The following is a 19017-nucleotide window of genomic DNA, read 5'->3' as shown; positions in this document are numbered from 1 at the left end:
GTATTGAAAGAAAAAGTTCTTTTTGCATAACACTGTTTTATAATGCAAATTGGCAAGGATTAGTGTCTGGTACGAGGTGTTGTGGTTCTTTTAGGGAAGTAGAAATGTAATGGATGGTCAGGCAGATTGAAAATACGATTTGAGTATTTTAAATAGCAAATATGTAAAGACACATTTAGCTCCTCAGCATTAAGGGCATTTAGGCGCTAGTCGTAACTGTCTATATCAGGTAGAATAATTTTGAAAGTGTTTAAATTCTTATTTATCGACTATCAATACAAAAGGATATCAGCTTGGAGCAGTTTAATACAGGTAGACTTCTCTTTGCTGAAAGCTGGCATGAGATACTAAACATTTAGGCCAAAAGATGGCCTTTTAGGCCATGCATATACTCTAGTGTTATGTCGGACTTGGTTTATCAACTTAAAAAACACAAAATAAATATGATGCTACATGCATGGTGTGTAATCTCTCAGAAACAACTATTTATTGATCCATAGAATGATCCATTGATTATATTTGCATATAGCGGGTAAGTAATATTAGAAAATAGTTGCTTCAAAGGTCACTCCTTTATTTTTTCCATTTATGGAAAACTGATAAAAAACCACTTTATAGCCCAAAATGCATACTTTTTATGAAAGAAAACGCACAGCTCAAGATCCATAAAACTGGTTGATAAGGTTTCAAGTTTGTTTCAAGAAAAATATTGCATTTTAAAATCTAGCATCAGCTGCACCTGTTTATTTGGCTGTGTGAAATGTAGAATGGGTCACTGTTAAAGAATATGGAGTAGATCAGATGTTGGTGACATCCATTAGTTATTTCTGAAAACTCTTCCATATTATCTGTGGTCCCGGAGATGGTGTCTAAGTTCAAAAGTTTAATCAAAAGGTCAATCGCCTGCGAAACCACAGGCTAGCTCTGACATTTCCAAAAACAGACAGCAATCCGCCGTGTCCCTTTGGCTGCCGCGCAAGACCCTTGTGATCAAATACTTCTGCCACTGCAATGCAGCAGCCCGGCATCTTCGCTACTTGAGCCACTCATCTAAGGATTCTCCAGATTTAGGAAAGATATCTTTGCAGTTAATATTTGTTTAATTCTATTATGGAAGACACGAAAAGGCAGAATACTCGGTTATCATTCTGTGACCGTGATAGGATCAATGTCAAATAGAATCATATCCCTTTGGAGGAGCAGACAGCAACTAATTATTGTTTAACCTTCGTGTCAGAGTTATCGGAATATAATATAACATGGGTTCTCGGGGACGAGCTAGCGAGAGCTCCGCAAGTTCATCAAGGGGCACAGGCAGTCGAGCGAACAAGGGCAGAAAGAAAGGTGGTTGTATGGACGGAGGCAGAAGTTTCACAGCGCGCAGACGTCAAGTGAAGGTTATCAGAAAGAGAAGATGTCAAAATAATCGTCTGAAAAGTAATGAGGCGAGTGCTGAAAATGTTACAGAGTTTGGGATAGAATATGGAGATGTTGGTAAACAGGTAGAAATAAGTTTTCATAAGCCTTAGAGCATGCTCAAGCATTGTAGTTCCTGAGCTAAATTTGATTGTTTTCCAAATCAAGAAGTAGGCTATTTTCAGACTATTCATTTTTCTTGCTTAATTATATTTCTTGCTTTTTCTCATCTTTCTTTATGTTTTCATTTCTCTTACCCTCCTTCATGTCTTCTTTCTGCTCATCTGCCATGTCTTTTAGACATCTTACTTGTTGGCTGACAGCTGGATAGTTTTAGCTCTGAACTCTTTTACACCACTTACACAATGGGTGACAACTAAGATAGTGTACACGTTAAGACAGTTTTAAGCTTACAACGTACCACAAACTTGCAGGTCAGAGGTCCAATATATAAAGTGTGACGCAGTCACAAAGTGTTCCGGAACATTACATTAAATCTTTTTATCGGCTGATTTATGCTAAAGCTCGATGTAGATTTGTGTCTCTTGATCTACCTTTGGTATGATGATACATCAATAGCTGCTAATGTGTTTTTGTAAATTGGCACAATAATTTTTAAAAGTTTAGAATTTTATAGGTTTGTAAACTCATAAGTTTATGTATACATAAAATCAATAAAACAAACTATAACTTTAGATAAAACACTTTATTACTAATAGTTTTGTGCTTGCTGAGAGTAATCTTCAGATAAAGTGTTAGTACTAGTTTTGGTTAATTTATTGACAGAACTATTAAAATTACTAAAACCTTGTAGCTGGATGATTATAGTCGTTAAAGGAATCATAGAACCATCAGGTTTTAAAATTGGACACTAAGAACTTGACAGACGCAAATTATATATATAAATTTGCGACTGTCAAATATTTATAATATATATTATATAATACATATTTTTATCTATTATAAAATATATAATATGTATTTTATGTATTATATATATATCCACTTCAAGAATATCTGTTCTTCAAAAGAAATTCTACTTAAAAGATTGTCAAGCATTTGGTAGCTCTGACTAGGAGCATCTCTAATTAGGTTTGGCCTGTCTTATAAAACTATAAACAGCTGCGTTAATCGCCATTTCAGTAGCACCTACTCTTTTTGTCTCAACTCTTTGCGTTGTAAGACACAAAAGAAAAGAGTGTAGATAACTCCCAGCCACTATCACTAAATGACATTTTAATGTCTGATGTAACCTAATATTCAAAAGTATTGATTGCTGCTCCGCGTTGTTTGAACACGAATGTACTGCTGGGAAAGGTCATATTGTCATTACTACATGTAATGTAGGTATTGAACAAACCTGCTATAGCTGTCGCTTCACTCAATCCTCTATACATTCTAGCACAACGATCAGACTGTTCATCAATAGTGTTATGCCTTTTTAATCAGATTAGCTTGAATAATTCAGAGTAAATAAATGTTGCTGCGCAGTTACATAGCCCTTCGAACTACTCATGATGTCTGTATTTAGAATAGAGACTATGTACTTTTTGTTCATCATGAGAGTTGGATACATTTTACCATGGAGCACATCTTGTTTTGCACATGCACTCACGGGTCACATCTTGTTTTACAAAAGGGTTTGTTGTACTAGGAGATGTAAGATAAAACAGGAGTAAATCAATGCACTACTTAATTTCAGTAAAAACTATTAGGAGAGCTAACTTAAGACAGGAGTTGTGTCTTTCCATTAATTTGTACTTAACCCAGTAGCTTGCATGACTTACTACAATTTTTTGCTTTAAAGGAGTTGTCATTCCTTTAAAGATTTTCTGTAAGTAGAATTGAATGCAGTTAGAGAGGCTTCTCTGTGAATCATCGGCCACAACCCGGAGATGTCCATTAAAAACACGTTAAGTTTATGTGTTTAGTATTTTCCGAGCACATCTGCCAGAGCTACTTATTACAACGAAAGTGATTCATTTTATAAAAGTTTGCTAATGATCAGTTAGTAATTCCAGCTCAAAATAAAAACCGCATACAATCTAATTGGTTACTTTAGCTTGTTAGGCAAAATCCTGAGAGTTAAATATCACATCATTTGCTCCTTTTTTCCCCAAACTCCAGCTAGGTAGGTGATCTGTCAGAGTAAATTGTTGATTTAGCAGAGTGGGCAGTTTAAATGTCTAATGCTTTTTTAATCATCGAATATCTATAGTAAGAAGTTAATTTTTTTTGGTATAGTTTTTTATTATCATTCATTTTATTTCATTTGCTGAAGATTTTTTATTTGAGACAGCAACCTATTCGTTCTAAAAAACTTTGTTTCTGGGCAAACAATTTTACTATAATCAAGAGTTGTCTTCTCATAAAATAGTATATAATGGTAAAAATAAATTTGCACAAAATTTTAATAGATTTTATCAGAAAGTATCTGTATTTTTCTATTGTTTGCGATTTTTTTATATATTTGAATTATTCTGACTATTATGGTGTTTCAAGATGAAAATCGACAAAATTTGATTGCCGTTAAAACGTTCAAATCAAGCGAAAACACTATTTTGATGTCTATAAATAGCTGCAAAGACACTAACAGAATACAGACGTGTAAGGCTGCAACTTACATGCAATGACAGGTATCAACTATAGCGGTGATAGAAGCTAGTGATGTCATTTTACCATGTGTTTTTCTTCTGAGCATTTTGTGCTTCTGAACTTTGTACTTTGGGCAAAGCATTGCGGCTCTCGTTTTCTGTTTCCCAAAACGTTTGTTGAACCTTTTTAAGATAGCGTCATATTTGTCACAAGGCAAGTCTTGCCACTAATGTGATCACTGTTAGCTAATTCGGCAGATTCGCATTACTAATGAATTCAAGGCTGTTATGCGCTGCCGGCTATAACTGATACAGGCAATATTATATTTTTCATGCAGCTCAAAGCTCAGCAAAGTTTAATATTAGTTTCTATTTTTGTTTTGCTCTTACTAAAAGTGTTTAAATAATATAAAGATTATTATATTATTATATTAGCTGTCGAAAAACCAGAAAAACAGCACAGTTTTCCACAAAATATGCTCACATGAAGTATTGCTTGCTCAGCGATGAAGGAGTTTGAGTTTGAGTTTGAGCATTGAGTTTTAAAGTTCTCAAAATCTCATTACATAAAGAGATTTATTGTATGAAGCTATCAAGACTCTCTTGTCAGACTTGCTTTCAAATGGCTATTACTATTACTTATGTTTACACGATGAGGTTGATCCGCAAGTTTGCTTTTTCGAGGTTTGTTACTCATATATTTTTATCGAATGTTTCACGCTTGCGAATGATGGAAACGGCACTTGCAAATGATGCGCAAGAAAATGGTGCGTAAGCTATTCCTTTTTAAACATTTTTCACAATTCATTCATTTTTATTTTAGTTTGAGCAGTTTCAAATGCGTCGAGATATACTCTGGCGTAGAAGTTCCTATATTTTTTAATAAAGAGTCCTCGTTAATCCTCGTCATCTGCATGTCCATTCAAACACATCGTCTTGTAACTCAACGTGCGCATAACTCCAAGTCTGGTTCATCCGTGCCATAAAAATGTAGTGGTAGTCTTATTGACTAGTTCACAGGAATCAAAACCTTTGCTTTTTGTGGGCTGAAAATTTCAAATTGACAAACAGAGGTTAAATATCGGAGAGTCCGAGCTGATTCGTAGCTCAAACAAATGCTCTAATCAGGGATCAACCCGGTGTATTAGCTCCTTGAACTCAAGCGTTGTATGTTTGTAACTCTATTAATTTGAGAAGATGTACTCTCTGGTCTAGAAGCTAAGCGATTGCAACAGTATAAGAGCTGGCAATTTCTCTAGCCACCAATAGGTGAGCGATGAGACAAGTCAATTAGTGTCAACTCAACCGCTGCTGCCGCTCTAGGAAGCCACACAAGTGTTGAAGGTGCACGAAATGAATAGGTACTGATTGCAGGCCTTCTACTTTTGCTCGGCATCCATGACTGCAATTATAAAAATAATCAATAGAACAAATTTATTCATAATTATATACTATTATGCAATTTACACTTATGCTGTAATATCTAGTTTTTCGTCATTTTCTTTGCCGACTCAAAGCCTTGCATTTGAGCTGCCGCTTTGCTTTGTGAGAGAACTGGATATCTCGTGTTTTTCTTTCTAAAATTGTTTTACAACTCTCCGAAGGAATCAATAAACAAACACTGGTTCTACTCAGCGCAGTACTTGAATCTCTCTCTCGTTCAATACTCTCTTGCGTTAATCTTCCTCCGGCAGCAAACAAATCGCCACACCACATAGCGCTAACCTGTTTAACATTGTCACCAAGAGACTTTGCCTTGACTTCAGATGCCTGGATAGTTGCAGGAAGGCAAAACGGCGCCAGAAGGAGCAGCCAAGACCTTTCCGGAACCTACAATTGGGCAGAAATAATATATCGGCAATCATTTATCTTACCGACGACGCATGTATGGATTCATCTGTCCACTCATTCTTCAAAGTTCGAGCGCATTGCATTTCTACTTCATTTGAAAGGGCTCTACTCTCTTCGACATAACTGAAACTATTTCTAATGTGTCATATGGTTTATACCATTACTTTATACACCTTACAACTTCAATAGACTTTTTAAAAGCTAAGGGGACTGTTTTACTAGCAAACATGCGTCGGACAGGCATTTTACGGTCACGAGGCAGGACTCGGCGAGGTGGCACCGCCAAACTTTATAGAATGAATCAAACGAGAAAAGTTACTAGGCGGCCAGACAAGAAATGTTTACAGCGTCGAAGGCTAATGGAAAACAAATACAAGAATGCTCGTCAAGTGGTAGGCCTATATTTCTAATCTTTCTACCAGCTTCTAAATTTTCTACATCTCCTTTCTTTGCTGCCTGAAGCTAAACTTTGAACTGAAACAAAATTCTAATAGATTTTATCAGAAGGTATCGGTATTTTTCTATCATTTGAGGTTGTTTTTGATGTTTGAGGTGATCTGACCGCCCACGATGTTTCAAGATTAAAATTCACAATACTTTGTTACGATTAAAATGCTTAAAAGAAAAATATATGTGAAACTACGTTACTAGTTTCTATTCTGTCAGTCTCTTTGCAACTATAGATGCCATGATCGCACTTTCCCTTGAACTAAGTGTTCTGACCTCAATCAACTTTGATCGATTTTAATCTTAAACTATCCTGGCAGTCATATCCCTTCAAACATCAAAAACAATCACAAATGATAAAAAAATACTGAAACCTTCTGATAAAAATTACTCAACATTTTGTGAGTCTATTATATTGATTGTTTGCTAGCTCCAGATGGTTCATGGCGGGTTCTAACAGATTACCAATGCAGTTGTATTGGTCTACACTCCTCTAGGAGTCTGCGTTATGTTCGGCTGAGGGAGTATTAGCGGTAACCATTTGTGCAACACAAAAATTTTTCATATTTACTCTTTCAAAATGCAGTGAGAACTACTTTTAGTTCAGATGGAGACGACCAAAGACCATTTCCTTCAAAGACTGTGTTCTTCAGAAACCAATTTAGTAAAGATGATTTTAACCTATTAAAAAATATAAAAACTTATCAATAAATATATATAATTATGGTGTTACAGCTAATATATATTTATATCTGCTTTCAACTATGCAGTATTTATTGCATTCTATAATGATGAGAAGTCTAGATTTGATGCATTTCATTGTATTTCCATCTTTCTGGTCTTTGAAAAAGTTGGTCATCATTTATGAAAACGCGTATGTTTCTACAACAAACCTTTTTATCAGCAGTTAATATTTCACGTAAACGGTAAGGTAGTGATGCTGGTTGAAATATATCTGTTTTCAATTTTACTGTATTCAAGCCGTAGGAGTCAAAGTGTTCGTTTGAATTTTCCTAATATTAACAAGTTGAGAAGCTCAAGTAACTCGAAATTGCACAAGTACAGGTTTAGATAGTACTAGTCAGGTAAATATTTTGTTTTTTCTTGTTGTTATTCTTCAAATTTTTACTGCTCATATTTGAAGCCTCCAGAGTTGCATTTTTTGTGTACTTTTGGCGTAAGTAAAAAATGATTGTGGGATACATTGAATTTCACAGCACCGAAGTCACATACAGATTAACCGTGTTACAAGCATCTCACTATGTTACACTAGTTAGTACCCTGGAGGTCCAGAGGGCTCTGAGAGATCGTCAGGTGCACTGAGAAAGCAAATCAGCACCTGCACAACTATTCTGGTGCTGATCGATTGGCACAGGTTTTAGAATATTGATCGACCGAGCTGAAAGTTATTGGTTCAAATCCCATACGACACAATCTAAAAATAGACAAAAAAGATTTGCATAATATTGACTGGAAACAGCTGCAAACTGGATTATTGAATAATTGTTTGTTCACCATTGTTATATGTGAAAGCAAAGCACAACTTTTAAACAGTGACTGTCAAAAATAGTGAACTTTTATAGATCTGTTAATTTCTAAAAAGTTTTAAATTCTAAGATTTAAAATGTTTTTTAACTTTCTATAACTATTTTTAACTTTCTTTTACACAACTATCTTGCGGAAAAAATAAATTTAGTGCTTGCGCAGTTTGAACAATAGAGTTGAAAGCTAATTGGTGTAACTCTATAAGCAGAACTCAAAATCATAAATTAGACAAAATACAGTACAGACTCTTTGGTATTTGTACAATCCACTTCGATCTTGTTTCTCACCTGAAGAAGATTGATATCTAAAGCCATAAACCAATCGCTTTACTCCCAATTACAGGTTGATAGCTTATAACAGTCACTGCTTAGCAGGTATTTCTAGAAATAATTTGATTTTTACTATGAACTTTTTTTACTTAGTCTCACTGTAAGCTTTTAAACACCTTGTTGCAATGAATTACAAATAATGGCCAACGTAAACCTTTTTTTTCAAGTTTTCTCATCATCTAGTCCACCTTGTTTGGCCAAAAAATGGCTTCTTTGCATCATAGCCTTTAGCTTGTTTTATTGTTTTTGTTTCTAAAGCAGTTTTTGTTCTTCTAACACCAAAATCATTGATGATAAAGAAATTACATGTAGGCTATCATAATTATATTGTTATAAATGACTAGATTTTATAATTCTGTCAATCAACCTTTAAAGGAGCGCCTGAGGCCAGGACAGAGCAGGCCAAAAGAGTAAACTCTGGCTTTGTCCGAAAGTTTATGACCTATATAGCCTGTAATTTATGACTTATATAGCCTAAGGTTTATGAATGTCTGCCAGACATGACGTAATCTCTGACGCCTGTTCTCCTCATCAGCTTCACTTCCACCCTGAGCCATTTTTCGCAGTAGCTCATTTTTTTCTCTAAAAAATAAGCTATCATATATAAATTTATCTCTTGTTTAAAGTTTGACCTTGATCGCGTAGGATTTTTAAGGTGTTGCGTACAGCCGTCAAAGTATTATTTTCAGTTTCCAATTTATATCACAGAATGATACCCTCATTTAGCAAAATACAACACAATAATTTTTCAGCGATAATATAATTATTACAAACAAAAATATAAATTAAGTAAAACAAAATAAGTTATGGACCTATTACAATAAAATCTAATGAATTAATAGATCAATCAAAGGTGATCAATTCATAGATCTACTTACAAATAAATCGCTGAATTTTAGCAAAAAATTTCTTAGCCCCTCTAAAAAAAAGCCAAAACTAGACGATTCTTCAAAATTTTGCTAACAGCTTTAGCACTAGATGGGAGAGCTGAAATTCTTCAAGTAGATATTTTCTTTACTATCATGAAAGTATTAATATATTGAAATGAATTGCACTGGTGTGCAAGTTCTTTTAAATTTGTATGTTGTGTCAGCAACTATTTAGCTTGTATTGTGTAAAATGTTTCTTGGTTTAAATGTACCCAGCAGGTATTCACAGCAATTTAAAGTTCATCAAGGTGGTTCCTTCAGAAAATTAGTTATCAGTTAAAACATTCTCAACTAAAGCACCTGCTACAATCTTTCAGATGTCAGATGTGACTTTTGAATACTATATACTTGTTTTGTTTACAACTTGCAAAGCATTCGATGGTTTTGTTACAAAAGTAAATTTTAAGTTTGTGAAATGGTCTGTTATAAAAAGCTCTCTCCCCTTCATCCCACTGAATGCTCCGAGGTGAGCTCAATGCATAAGTGAATGAGTTATCTCGCTATTGCAGCATCAAGGCACACTCAAGTGTTTCGTTTAAGTGGCTCCGGTCATGCCGCTATAGAGAACAATAGGTTTAAGTGAAGACTTCTAGATGAGCCTCAAGGAGTCCGTCAGCCTAAACGTCTGCTACAAACCAATGGACTGACAATAATCAATTCTATTTGAAAGTTTTATTTTAGCAAAGTCTATAGAATCGTCACGGGCTTCTTGTTGTGTTTGTTTATTGAAACAACATATCATATTTCTGCAGGTTAATCACACAGCTAACAATTTATCTAGTTAACAAAGCAAATTTGTGATATTTTGCGTGAGTAGATAAAAGGCAATGTCTCCGCGTTATTTGACATTTGTCATTATAAAATGGTGGTTTGAATACAGCTGAATATAAATGGCTTTAAAAGCTAGCTTCTACAGCTGTATCAGAAGAAGTGCTAGAGGGCACATGAAGTAGTAAATCCGTGACTAAACTAGTAATTAGAATAATCTTTTGCATGTGGAGCCATGGTTAAATGTCAACTATGTCTCACAATAGACACAGAGCTATTACAACCATAGAACTACTACAACCATAGAATTATTACAACCGTAAACCTATTACTACCATAGACATTGATTTTGAGGCCAACACGTTTTAGCTTTTTTGTAATGTAGTGAACTGATTTTTTTAATATTATCATAGGCAGCTAGAAAATCTCAATTTTCAATTGAGAATGCTAACAAAAGATCTACCTTATATCCAATGAAACAAAAGTGTGCATGCCTTTTCTTACACTAGAAAAACTATCAATTTTTCTACCTATAGTCAGATAGCTGCCATCACCAAAAAAGTTATATTTTTATAGTTGCAAGCTTACTAGCAGAGGCATATAGAAAACAGTTGCTGGCAGTTGTCAGCCTCATTGATCTCATGATATAAGACTTTGTTGATGTCATTCATTGTATATGGTATGTTAGTCATTGGTGTCAACTATCTTGGGAGTTCATCATACGTGGCATTTCAGTCACTTGTAGGAACCATCTAGTAAAGAGCATTCATCATACATGGCATGTTAGTCATTTGTAGGAACCATCTAGTAAAAAGATTCATCATACATGACATGTTAGCAATTTGTAGTAACCATCAAGGGGCAGAAGTCACTCATAATCATAGCGTAACTGTGAATGTGCCGTGTGGAGACAGCCACACACCGATGTCTAAATCTTGTTTGACTTTATGTTGACTTATCACACCAGTGAAAATCACTTTCATGCTAAAACGAATAATATATCTTTGAAGGGAAGTAGAACAGCCGGAGCAGGGAAGCCAAGCAGAAGAATGGACAGTTACCACATGCGCAGGAGGTTTATGCATGCTGGTGCAGCAGGTATTACTCTTAGTCTTGTATCTGTCACTCAAGCTAGTTTCACATATAGAATCTGATCTTGCAGTATTTGGAATTTGTCTCCACCTACAACAGAATATTTTGGATGCAGGTCTAACACAATAGTAAACGTAATGCGATGGGGTATGGTTAGGAAATCTTGCTAAAATTTTATAGTGGCTTTATCAATCTTAATATTAATGTGAAAAACAGATTATAGATTTTGGTTTCAATTTGTTTAGGCTATGTTCAAGCGGTATGTGATAGTCAGTGAGTTACAGCTAAATGTGAAGCAAATATTATTATTAAGATTAAATTGACTCGCCATAAATGAAGGGGTTGTCCTTCTTGTTTTTTAAACAGATATTCTATTTTAAAAGAAAATAAGGTACTCTTTTTAGTTGCTCAATGAAAAATACTAAAAAACAAAGAAGTTCTGTTTGTGTCTGGTTACAGACAGCCACTTCTTTAAACATCTGCAAACCACATCGTGGTTTCACCACCCGATGTTGCAGGCTGGTATAGTCATGCTTGTGTTAGAACGTTTGAATCAATAAAGGTAGCACTCATATTGGTCAACCTTTTCAGCTGGTCAGCTTTTTTAATTATAACCTAAAATCTAAAAATTGAAAAAAAACCTGAAATTGACAACGTATTCAGTTCCTACCAACTGAAAAAAGTTTTGCTTGCCAAGGATTTTACAATGTACTACAAACTTCCAATTTTAATATTATTATTAAAAACCTCAGAAGGTTATTAGACAAACTTCATGAAGCTAGAGCCATACATTTCCTGTTATATACAAAAGTAGACTAGATTATCTTTCATTAGTCCTTAATGACTACAAAAAATGACCCTGTGATTCAAAAAGCAATTATTCAGTTTTGGTTAGAATCTTCTCACTGATTCAAGAAACAGATAAAATAGTAGATGTTCACATAAAATGAACATCTAAGAACTATTTAGAGTCGTCTACTCATATTATTAGTAGCTAATAAGGTTACTAAGTAAGCCACCATTTACGGAGAGCTGTTTAGATATTATTACAGTTTGTTTCTAAGCATAAGCATGTCCAATAGCAGTGTTTTTAGTGTGTCCAATGTTTATAGCATGTCCAATCACAATGTATTTGCTTTCAAACAGTTAATAAATAGTTTTAATGGCTTTTACTGCAGTTTAAATTATTTTTACTAAAGATAAGAAACATTTTTTCTGTTTTCCTTTTAATTAATTACTTGTTATCTTAAATTTATAATAAAAAAATTAATCAGATTATTGATGTGCAATGGACCTTGAAACTTGGACTTAGATTTTTATAGGGTTCCTAGGAATGCTATAAAGGATAAGCACAAAGTCTGAAGTTGTTTCAGTTTGCTGAATATTTAATAAAACAAAGAGATGCTTTCAAAAACTGCAAGATTCTAAGTTACTAAAGCACTTTTCTTACTTGGCAGAAAAAGATTAATATTTAGTTGGTTTTGAGGAAGTAGCAACAGTTTTAACTTTGGCCTTGCTAAAACAAGGTACTTTTTATCATTTTTGTTGAAAACCAACTAAAGTGCTAGCATAAAGATGCCCATAAAAGTTAGTATCTTTGTGTTCTTACCAGACCTTGTAATACTGCCTGGGCTTTGAGGAAAACTGAAAACAAATTATAAACAGCTTTTCTTTATAGGATAGAATCTTTTTTAATTCTGTTACCTATACTTATGTCATTGAAATATGTGTAGGTTTGCAACAAAAAGGCTGTTAGTTCATCCGACCATTGCAGTCACCTGCTAATTTGTGTCAGATACTGTGACTGTCAGATAGGACAGTCACATTTTATATTTTGGAAATACTCTACATTTGCCAACAGGGACTTAACTATTAACTACTAGAAATATGCAAAAAGAAATCTAGTATGTTTGTTGTTGACCAGGCGGTGGGAATTCAGAGAGTTTTGATCCATTTAAATGTTACATGGACGATCCTTCCAATTTTGGTAAGGAGCTATTTATCGTTTTTTCTTTCCACTTTTGGATAAGTCACCCTGATGGCTCAACATTCTTTACTTCCACTCAACCTTTGCACGCTTTACTACTGGTTAATACAAACCACAGACTGAACCTGGGCTTTGTAAGAGTTTGCAAGAAACAAGAAAGCACAACTTCTACAAAGATTTGTTGTTGTTGATAATATTTTTCCACAATGTTTCTGTGCTAAAAATTTTTATCAAATAAAATGTGATTTTAAAACACATTCTGTTATTTTCAATTTTGAGTCCGTTTTAATGAAATTTCCTTATACAAAATATAAAAGTAAGTAAGACCAGCTAATTGTCATTTTTCTATGCTGCCTCGTCGCAAATATTCTACTAAGCTTTTGAACCTGCTTCTGACAGCGCAGTAAGGCTTCTATATCAGGCAGCACAGACTCACGTTACTGCTAATTTTTATGTTTATATTTTCCGCTTTCATAGTTTATTTGATAATCACAGACGGATAATTTTTCTTTTCTAACTTTTTTAAACAGTGGCATCACTTGACCCTCACCGCTGCTACAAAGATTGACTGAGCCCAACTTTTAAATGCAACTTATAGTGTATTCTATTGTAGGTGAAGATGGTAATTGGGACTTGGTACCTTCCAAAATGGCTAGAATATCTTTAATGTTGTCCAAATTTTATGTCGTAAATTTTAAGTTTGTAGATTGCACTATTTTGCAGCCATGTTACAATTTTGAAGCAGCATCAATTGAATGCAGTAGTAGAAGTGTTCTTAGCATTTCTGTATAGTAGTAACTTGCAACCAGGACTACTAACTACATGCATATATCATATTGCTAGCTGCATTACATAGTTGCATGTCTCACGGTTTAGTAGGCAACTCATGTTCTCTTTTTCCTTGCCTCTCCAACTTGCCTGGTAGCAGTTGTTTGGTTGATTCATTGAAAAAGCATTCAAGGCAAACAGTAATGAACACTATTTTTTGACTAAATTAGACTGTGTTCCAATTTTCTCAATCTATCACTCTATTTCCTAAATCCAGATTCCAAAATCTCATTAAACGATAGCCCAGATGATTTTTCAAACATCCAACTTCTTAGGCTATGTACTTAGATTTTAGCCCTAAACCTACGCCTAAGCCAATAGGCTTCTGCTCAACTTTAGCATAACCTGGATGAGATTAGAGGCATGTTAACAATAAGTGAAATCATTTGCCCCTTGTGAACTGGTCCACTTAGACTGGGTCCAGCAAAAACAAACAGCCCAAGTTGCCTGATAGACCACTATCAACATGCATAATTTCATTTTTGTATAGCTTTAGGCCCCTCTGTCAGGGGGTGTAGTTTTTGAAAGTTAACCAAGGTAGTTGTCTTCTTTTTCTCATGGCTTTAATTATTAGCCAACTCAATTTAATTAAAGAGTTGTCTGCTCAGTATTTAGACCTACACTAGGATTTATACGTTACTTTGTACTTAATATAGGTGATCTATTAGGCTTTAGAATTTGTTGTATAACTGAACAGTAAGTTATATTCTGTTAGGCATAATCAGGTTGCTATTTCAGGTCTGAGTTCTGAGATTGTGGGTGTATGTAATCATTTTTTTGTAGAATGTAAAACATAATAATTGATGCCTGTTTTGTAGATCCTTTAGGTAGGCAACTATATAATTTCTTTTAATTGAGTTTAAGTAAATCACATTGCTTTTTCTTTCATTCACACTTCTACAACTGAATAAGTTTGTATTAAACTACATGCGCTTCTCATGAGACGATGTTGGGACATACACAAACACAATATCTCTTTTACTCAGTTTGAATAGACAGATTTTTGAGCAGAGCAACCTAATTTTGACCCAAGAGCTCATGTCACAGCTTACATTGGTTTCGACTGCTTGCACAACATCAGAATTTGCTTTTGCAATCAGGAAGGGTGTGTTAGAGACCCATAGTCACATGGAATCGTACACAGAGCGCAACATTGATAAATCAGATTTTTCAGTTCTTAGATTCATAGCTGTCAAAGAACTTGTGTCGTGTCGCGGCTGAGGACACTGCGAAAAGCATGTGCTGTGGTATCTATGCTGGAAACTAAGCCAATGCAGCGTTCACTCTCCAACAAGATGTATAACAAACATGAAACATGTAAACTAGCACGTATGTACATCGTAGGTTTGAGCTATCGATTGGCAACAACTATGGTAGCAGATTTAATTTCTTACATAAAGTCGTTTTAGCTAGTAAACTTGCTAATATAATTTTAGATTTAATTTCACAAAGATGTTCAGCTAACGATCGATGAGAAGACCTCTTTGTTGGTTAAATAGTTTTGTGGAAACCTCGGGTTTTTAAATGAAGTTTACTGAAGCCTCTAAAAATCACTACATTTCAATTCTGCTTATGATTCTGTCCTTACGTTTCACTTTTCAACACGCCTAATTGTTTGTTACACAGTTTATATTCCACTAGACTATTTCTATTCTTCGTCTGAACTTTTGGTGTCAAAAGTTCTTTCTCCTTGTGTACCTATATGCAGGTCTACGTATATGCATTGTTCATAATCTAATACAGACCAGCATTGACTCTGAAGGTACAGTAATAAATACTCTTAGAGTTCATTTACTTATCGAGAGCTAACTAGTATGCCCCTTAAAGATGTAGTTTTAAGGCTACACAACAAAACAAGATATCTGTAGTCAAGTTCACCCTAGCATTGAGTACACATTCTTAATGGAATTTATGGAGTAAAGAGAACAAATCGCAGGCCTGCATATTAGACGTGCGTGTTGCACGCATCAGGCGGACTCTCCACTGTGTCTTTGCGATTGCAGGAGCTCTCGGTGTTGGGGTGTTTGGATACGATGATGAGATGGAAGATAATCCTTTCATTGATGAAGCCCTTTTTGATGATGAAGGTTTGTTGGAGGACTTCGTAGAGGAAGGTAAGTGCTGCAGATAAGAATAATAGCGCCAAAGTTAATAATATGTTATTAGTCCTTGAATACTGATGTCGATGTCGAGAGCTCTGCGGGATAGTAATAGTACGCAATATAACATGTGGACTAAAGTCTTATCATCTGGCAATATGGATGCATAATTTAAACATAATTAAAACTCGTTCTGAGGTATATATTCATAAGCTATAATTTTTAAGTTGCATATTCAGTTTACAGTGTAATATATTGTAATATTTATTTTTGCAATTGGTATTTGTCCGAAACTTAACAGAAGGAAAAACTGTAATTACAAATGCATTTATATCAAATCTTTTTATGTCTTGTATGAAGGTGCATCAGGCGTTCTTTGTGGTATGGCATGAATGAGTGCTTGAGGCATGACTTGAGTGATGACTTGAGTGACTTGGCGCATGACTTGAGTGACTTGCATGACTCTCATTGACTAAGCCTGTATATACATCTTTTGGTTTTACATTATTTGCATCCATCTAGTGTTTTTAAAGCATATATTCTGTCACCAAACTTTTTAGCAAATATTTCATCTGAAATTAAATTAGTGTTAAGAATGTAATATTTTTTGATAACAGCTAATGCAACTCAAGTGTCTCTTATATCATCTACTGTAAGTCAAATCTTTCATATAACAGCTATTGTAAGTCAAGTTTTTGATTTAACAGCTATTGTAAATTGAGTCGCTCATATACTTGTAGTAAAAAGCTGTCTTCCATATAATTTAACAGCTACTGTAAACTATGACTAATATACTAGATAAAAATTAAGTATTTATGGTAAGTTACTGAAATTCAATTTATAAGACATAACCGCTACTGAGAGGTATCTTTTATTTTAGTTATTCAAAATTGGTGAAAATGCTCATTTTTCTTATACATGTTCGTACTATACTATAAAATCAACTGTTCCATGTTATAGCCAAAATGTGATCATATCCATATTTTAAAATGTAACAACAGAATGCAAAAACTTTGAGAGTAGCGCTTGTCTATGCGTACTTTGTACACTTGAAGAAATCAGAGTTCAGTTATCACATACAGCTAAAATATAATTTGGTTTACCACCAAATTTTAAAAATTGTTTTAATATTTAATTAATCATGCTTGGTTGCAATTATTTTACAGCAAGTGTTTGTATTAAATGCGTCTATGCATCGCCTTTACTGTACATCTCAAATTTGTCTATTAGTGAGAAATTGTGCACCCATTAAAAAGGAAGGAGATAACCCTTTAATACGGTATCTTTTTGGAAGAACATCTCTTCGTTAGTTTGCGCTAACTTCATTTTACAATAGCTTTGCACTTTAAACTTGTTTATCAATCGCTATGCAAATTGTCTTGGAATAGTTTTGTTTGCCTGACTCTGTGTTGTTATCGAGGAAATATCGAGCGCGCCTTCGGCTACTCTCACATCTCATACGAGGAAATATTGACCGTCGGCCTTTTTCCAGTACTTGATACACAGGATTAATGATAAATACGGTTTGCCGATACATGCTAGCAATCACTCAGGCACTTGAGAAAGAAACATTATTAACAATGAAAGTGCCATCTCTTGCTGTCATTTGCGCTTTTCACTTGACGCTATGCGACTGCTTCCGAGCAGTAGTGCTTGTTAGACAAGCTCGGCAGGTGCTTCGGGGTATTAGTATTGGGCATTATATTTCATCTACTAGACAATGGACTTAAATTTTTTGTGTAAAGTTTAGCATTTGGCATACAGCGGAGCCTCTGGTTATAGTCATGAGTCAGCATGCTGTCTTTGACCACTCCAACATGGGATAAAATAGAGTTGCTTGTCATGGATTAAGCGTTTCTGGATATAGAGACTACCACACTTGCCTTCTATCCTATACCTGGTACTTCGACAAAGACTAAACCATGGGAAATAGTTTCAGTAAGGTTTCTCTTTTGACTTCCTCCAACCATTGCGCTATTTACTTTAATTTCAGTGTTTAAACTTGTCTCTCTTTTTAAAAACTTACTTTTAGGATTTTATGAAAGTAGACTTACGCCTGACTTGATTTCGTTTAAGTTTTTATTTTATTAAAGTTATAAACTAGTCAAAAGAATATTCGCATCTTGGTAAATGCTAAGTTTTGCTGTCCAAATGTTCATTTTGAACCTGTAATATTTGCGTAATGCAATATTTTGATTTCATCAGATGTGAGAGTATTTTTAAAATGCTGTAATCTAAAACTTGTCATTTCCTGTCATGTATAAGCTTTGACATTTTTTGGTAATATTCAGTCTCACTGAAAATTTAAATATTAACACACATGTATTGAGAGTGTTAACATCTAAGTTTAAAGGACCACTGATGGTTTAAATCATGTATCTTATGTTGGTCCTGGAGTCGGATGTGTAACAACTTGCATACTAAAAATTGTTATGTAATATAAAACAGACAGGTATACATCCTAATAGAATACTATCAACCCACATACTTTCATCTCTTTGTATAGTTTCAGGTTCCTCTCTGTCAGGGGGTTTAGTTTTTGACAGCAAATGAAGATAGTTGTCTTCTTTGATACTAAGCGTAGCATTGAAAGATCATGCATGTACATGTAATTATCTATATTATTCAGTAGTTATATCATTAAATTAAAAAAACTTTATTAATAGTTCAATACAAGCTCTAACTAGTGTCTAATAAAATACATCAAAAGAATGCTTAGCGCTTTTACATAGACTCAGTTATTGATATTCTATTTATATCTAATGGGAGCCAGACATCTGTGGCCATACTTTTATTTTAGCCTTGATAAAGAGTGTACCGATTTCAGACTCTGCTGGGTGCCTATGAATCGGTATGTCTATCAGTCTAGTATAAAAACCTACCAAGTAAATGCTGTAAAATTATAATCACCATGATCTCAAGTTCTCTCGGTCAGCAAGAACTTGTGGAGGTGCATCATTTGAAGATAAACACACAAATTTTCATTATATACACTAAAAGCTGAGTCTGCGTCCACCCTTAATGATCTGTGGTAAACATTAGCGAGCTATTACATAAACATTTCCTTATCCTATTAGATGTGTTGCATTAACTAGCATGGAATTGTGTTAATTGGAGAAAGAGTAATGAAGT

General features: G+C 34.5%; 1 protein-coding gene across 1 annotated transcript in view; it reads left to right on the top strand.

The window, feature by feature from the left end:
• Positions 1-19017, top strand: part of LOC137402788 (uncharacterized) — an 81945-nt gene that overhangs the window by 22236 nt on the left and 40692 nt on the right. Inside the window, exons 3-4 of the mRNA XM_068089294.1 lie at positions 10890-10977; positions 15790-15900. Of these exons, the coding sequence (XP_067945395.1) occupies positions 10890-10977; positions 15790-15900 (199 nt within the window). The remainder of the gene's footprint in view (positions 1-10889; positions 10978-15789; positions 15901-19017) is intronic.

This window comes from Watersipora subatra, chromosome 8 (genome assembly GCF_963576615.1).
Source record: "Watersipora subatra chromosome 8, tzWatSuba1.1, whole genome shotgun sequence".
In the NCBI taxonomy this organism is placed as follows: domain Eukaryota; kingdom Metazoa; phylum Bryozoa; class Gymnolaemata; order Cheilostomatida; family Watersiporidae; genus Watersipora; species Watersipora subatra.
Note: the sequence above shows the minus strand (reverse complement) of the source record. Positions and strands in the feature narration are given on the sequence as shown.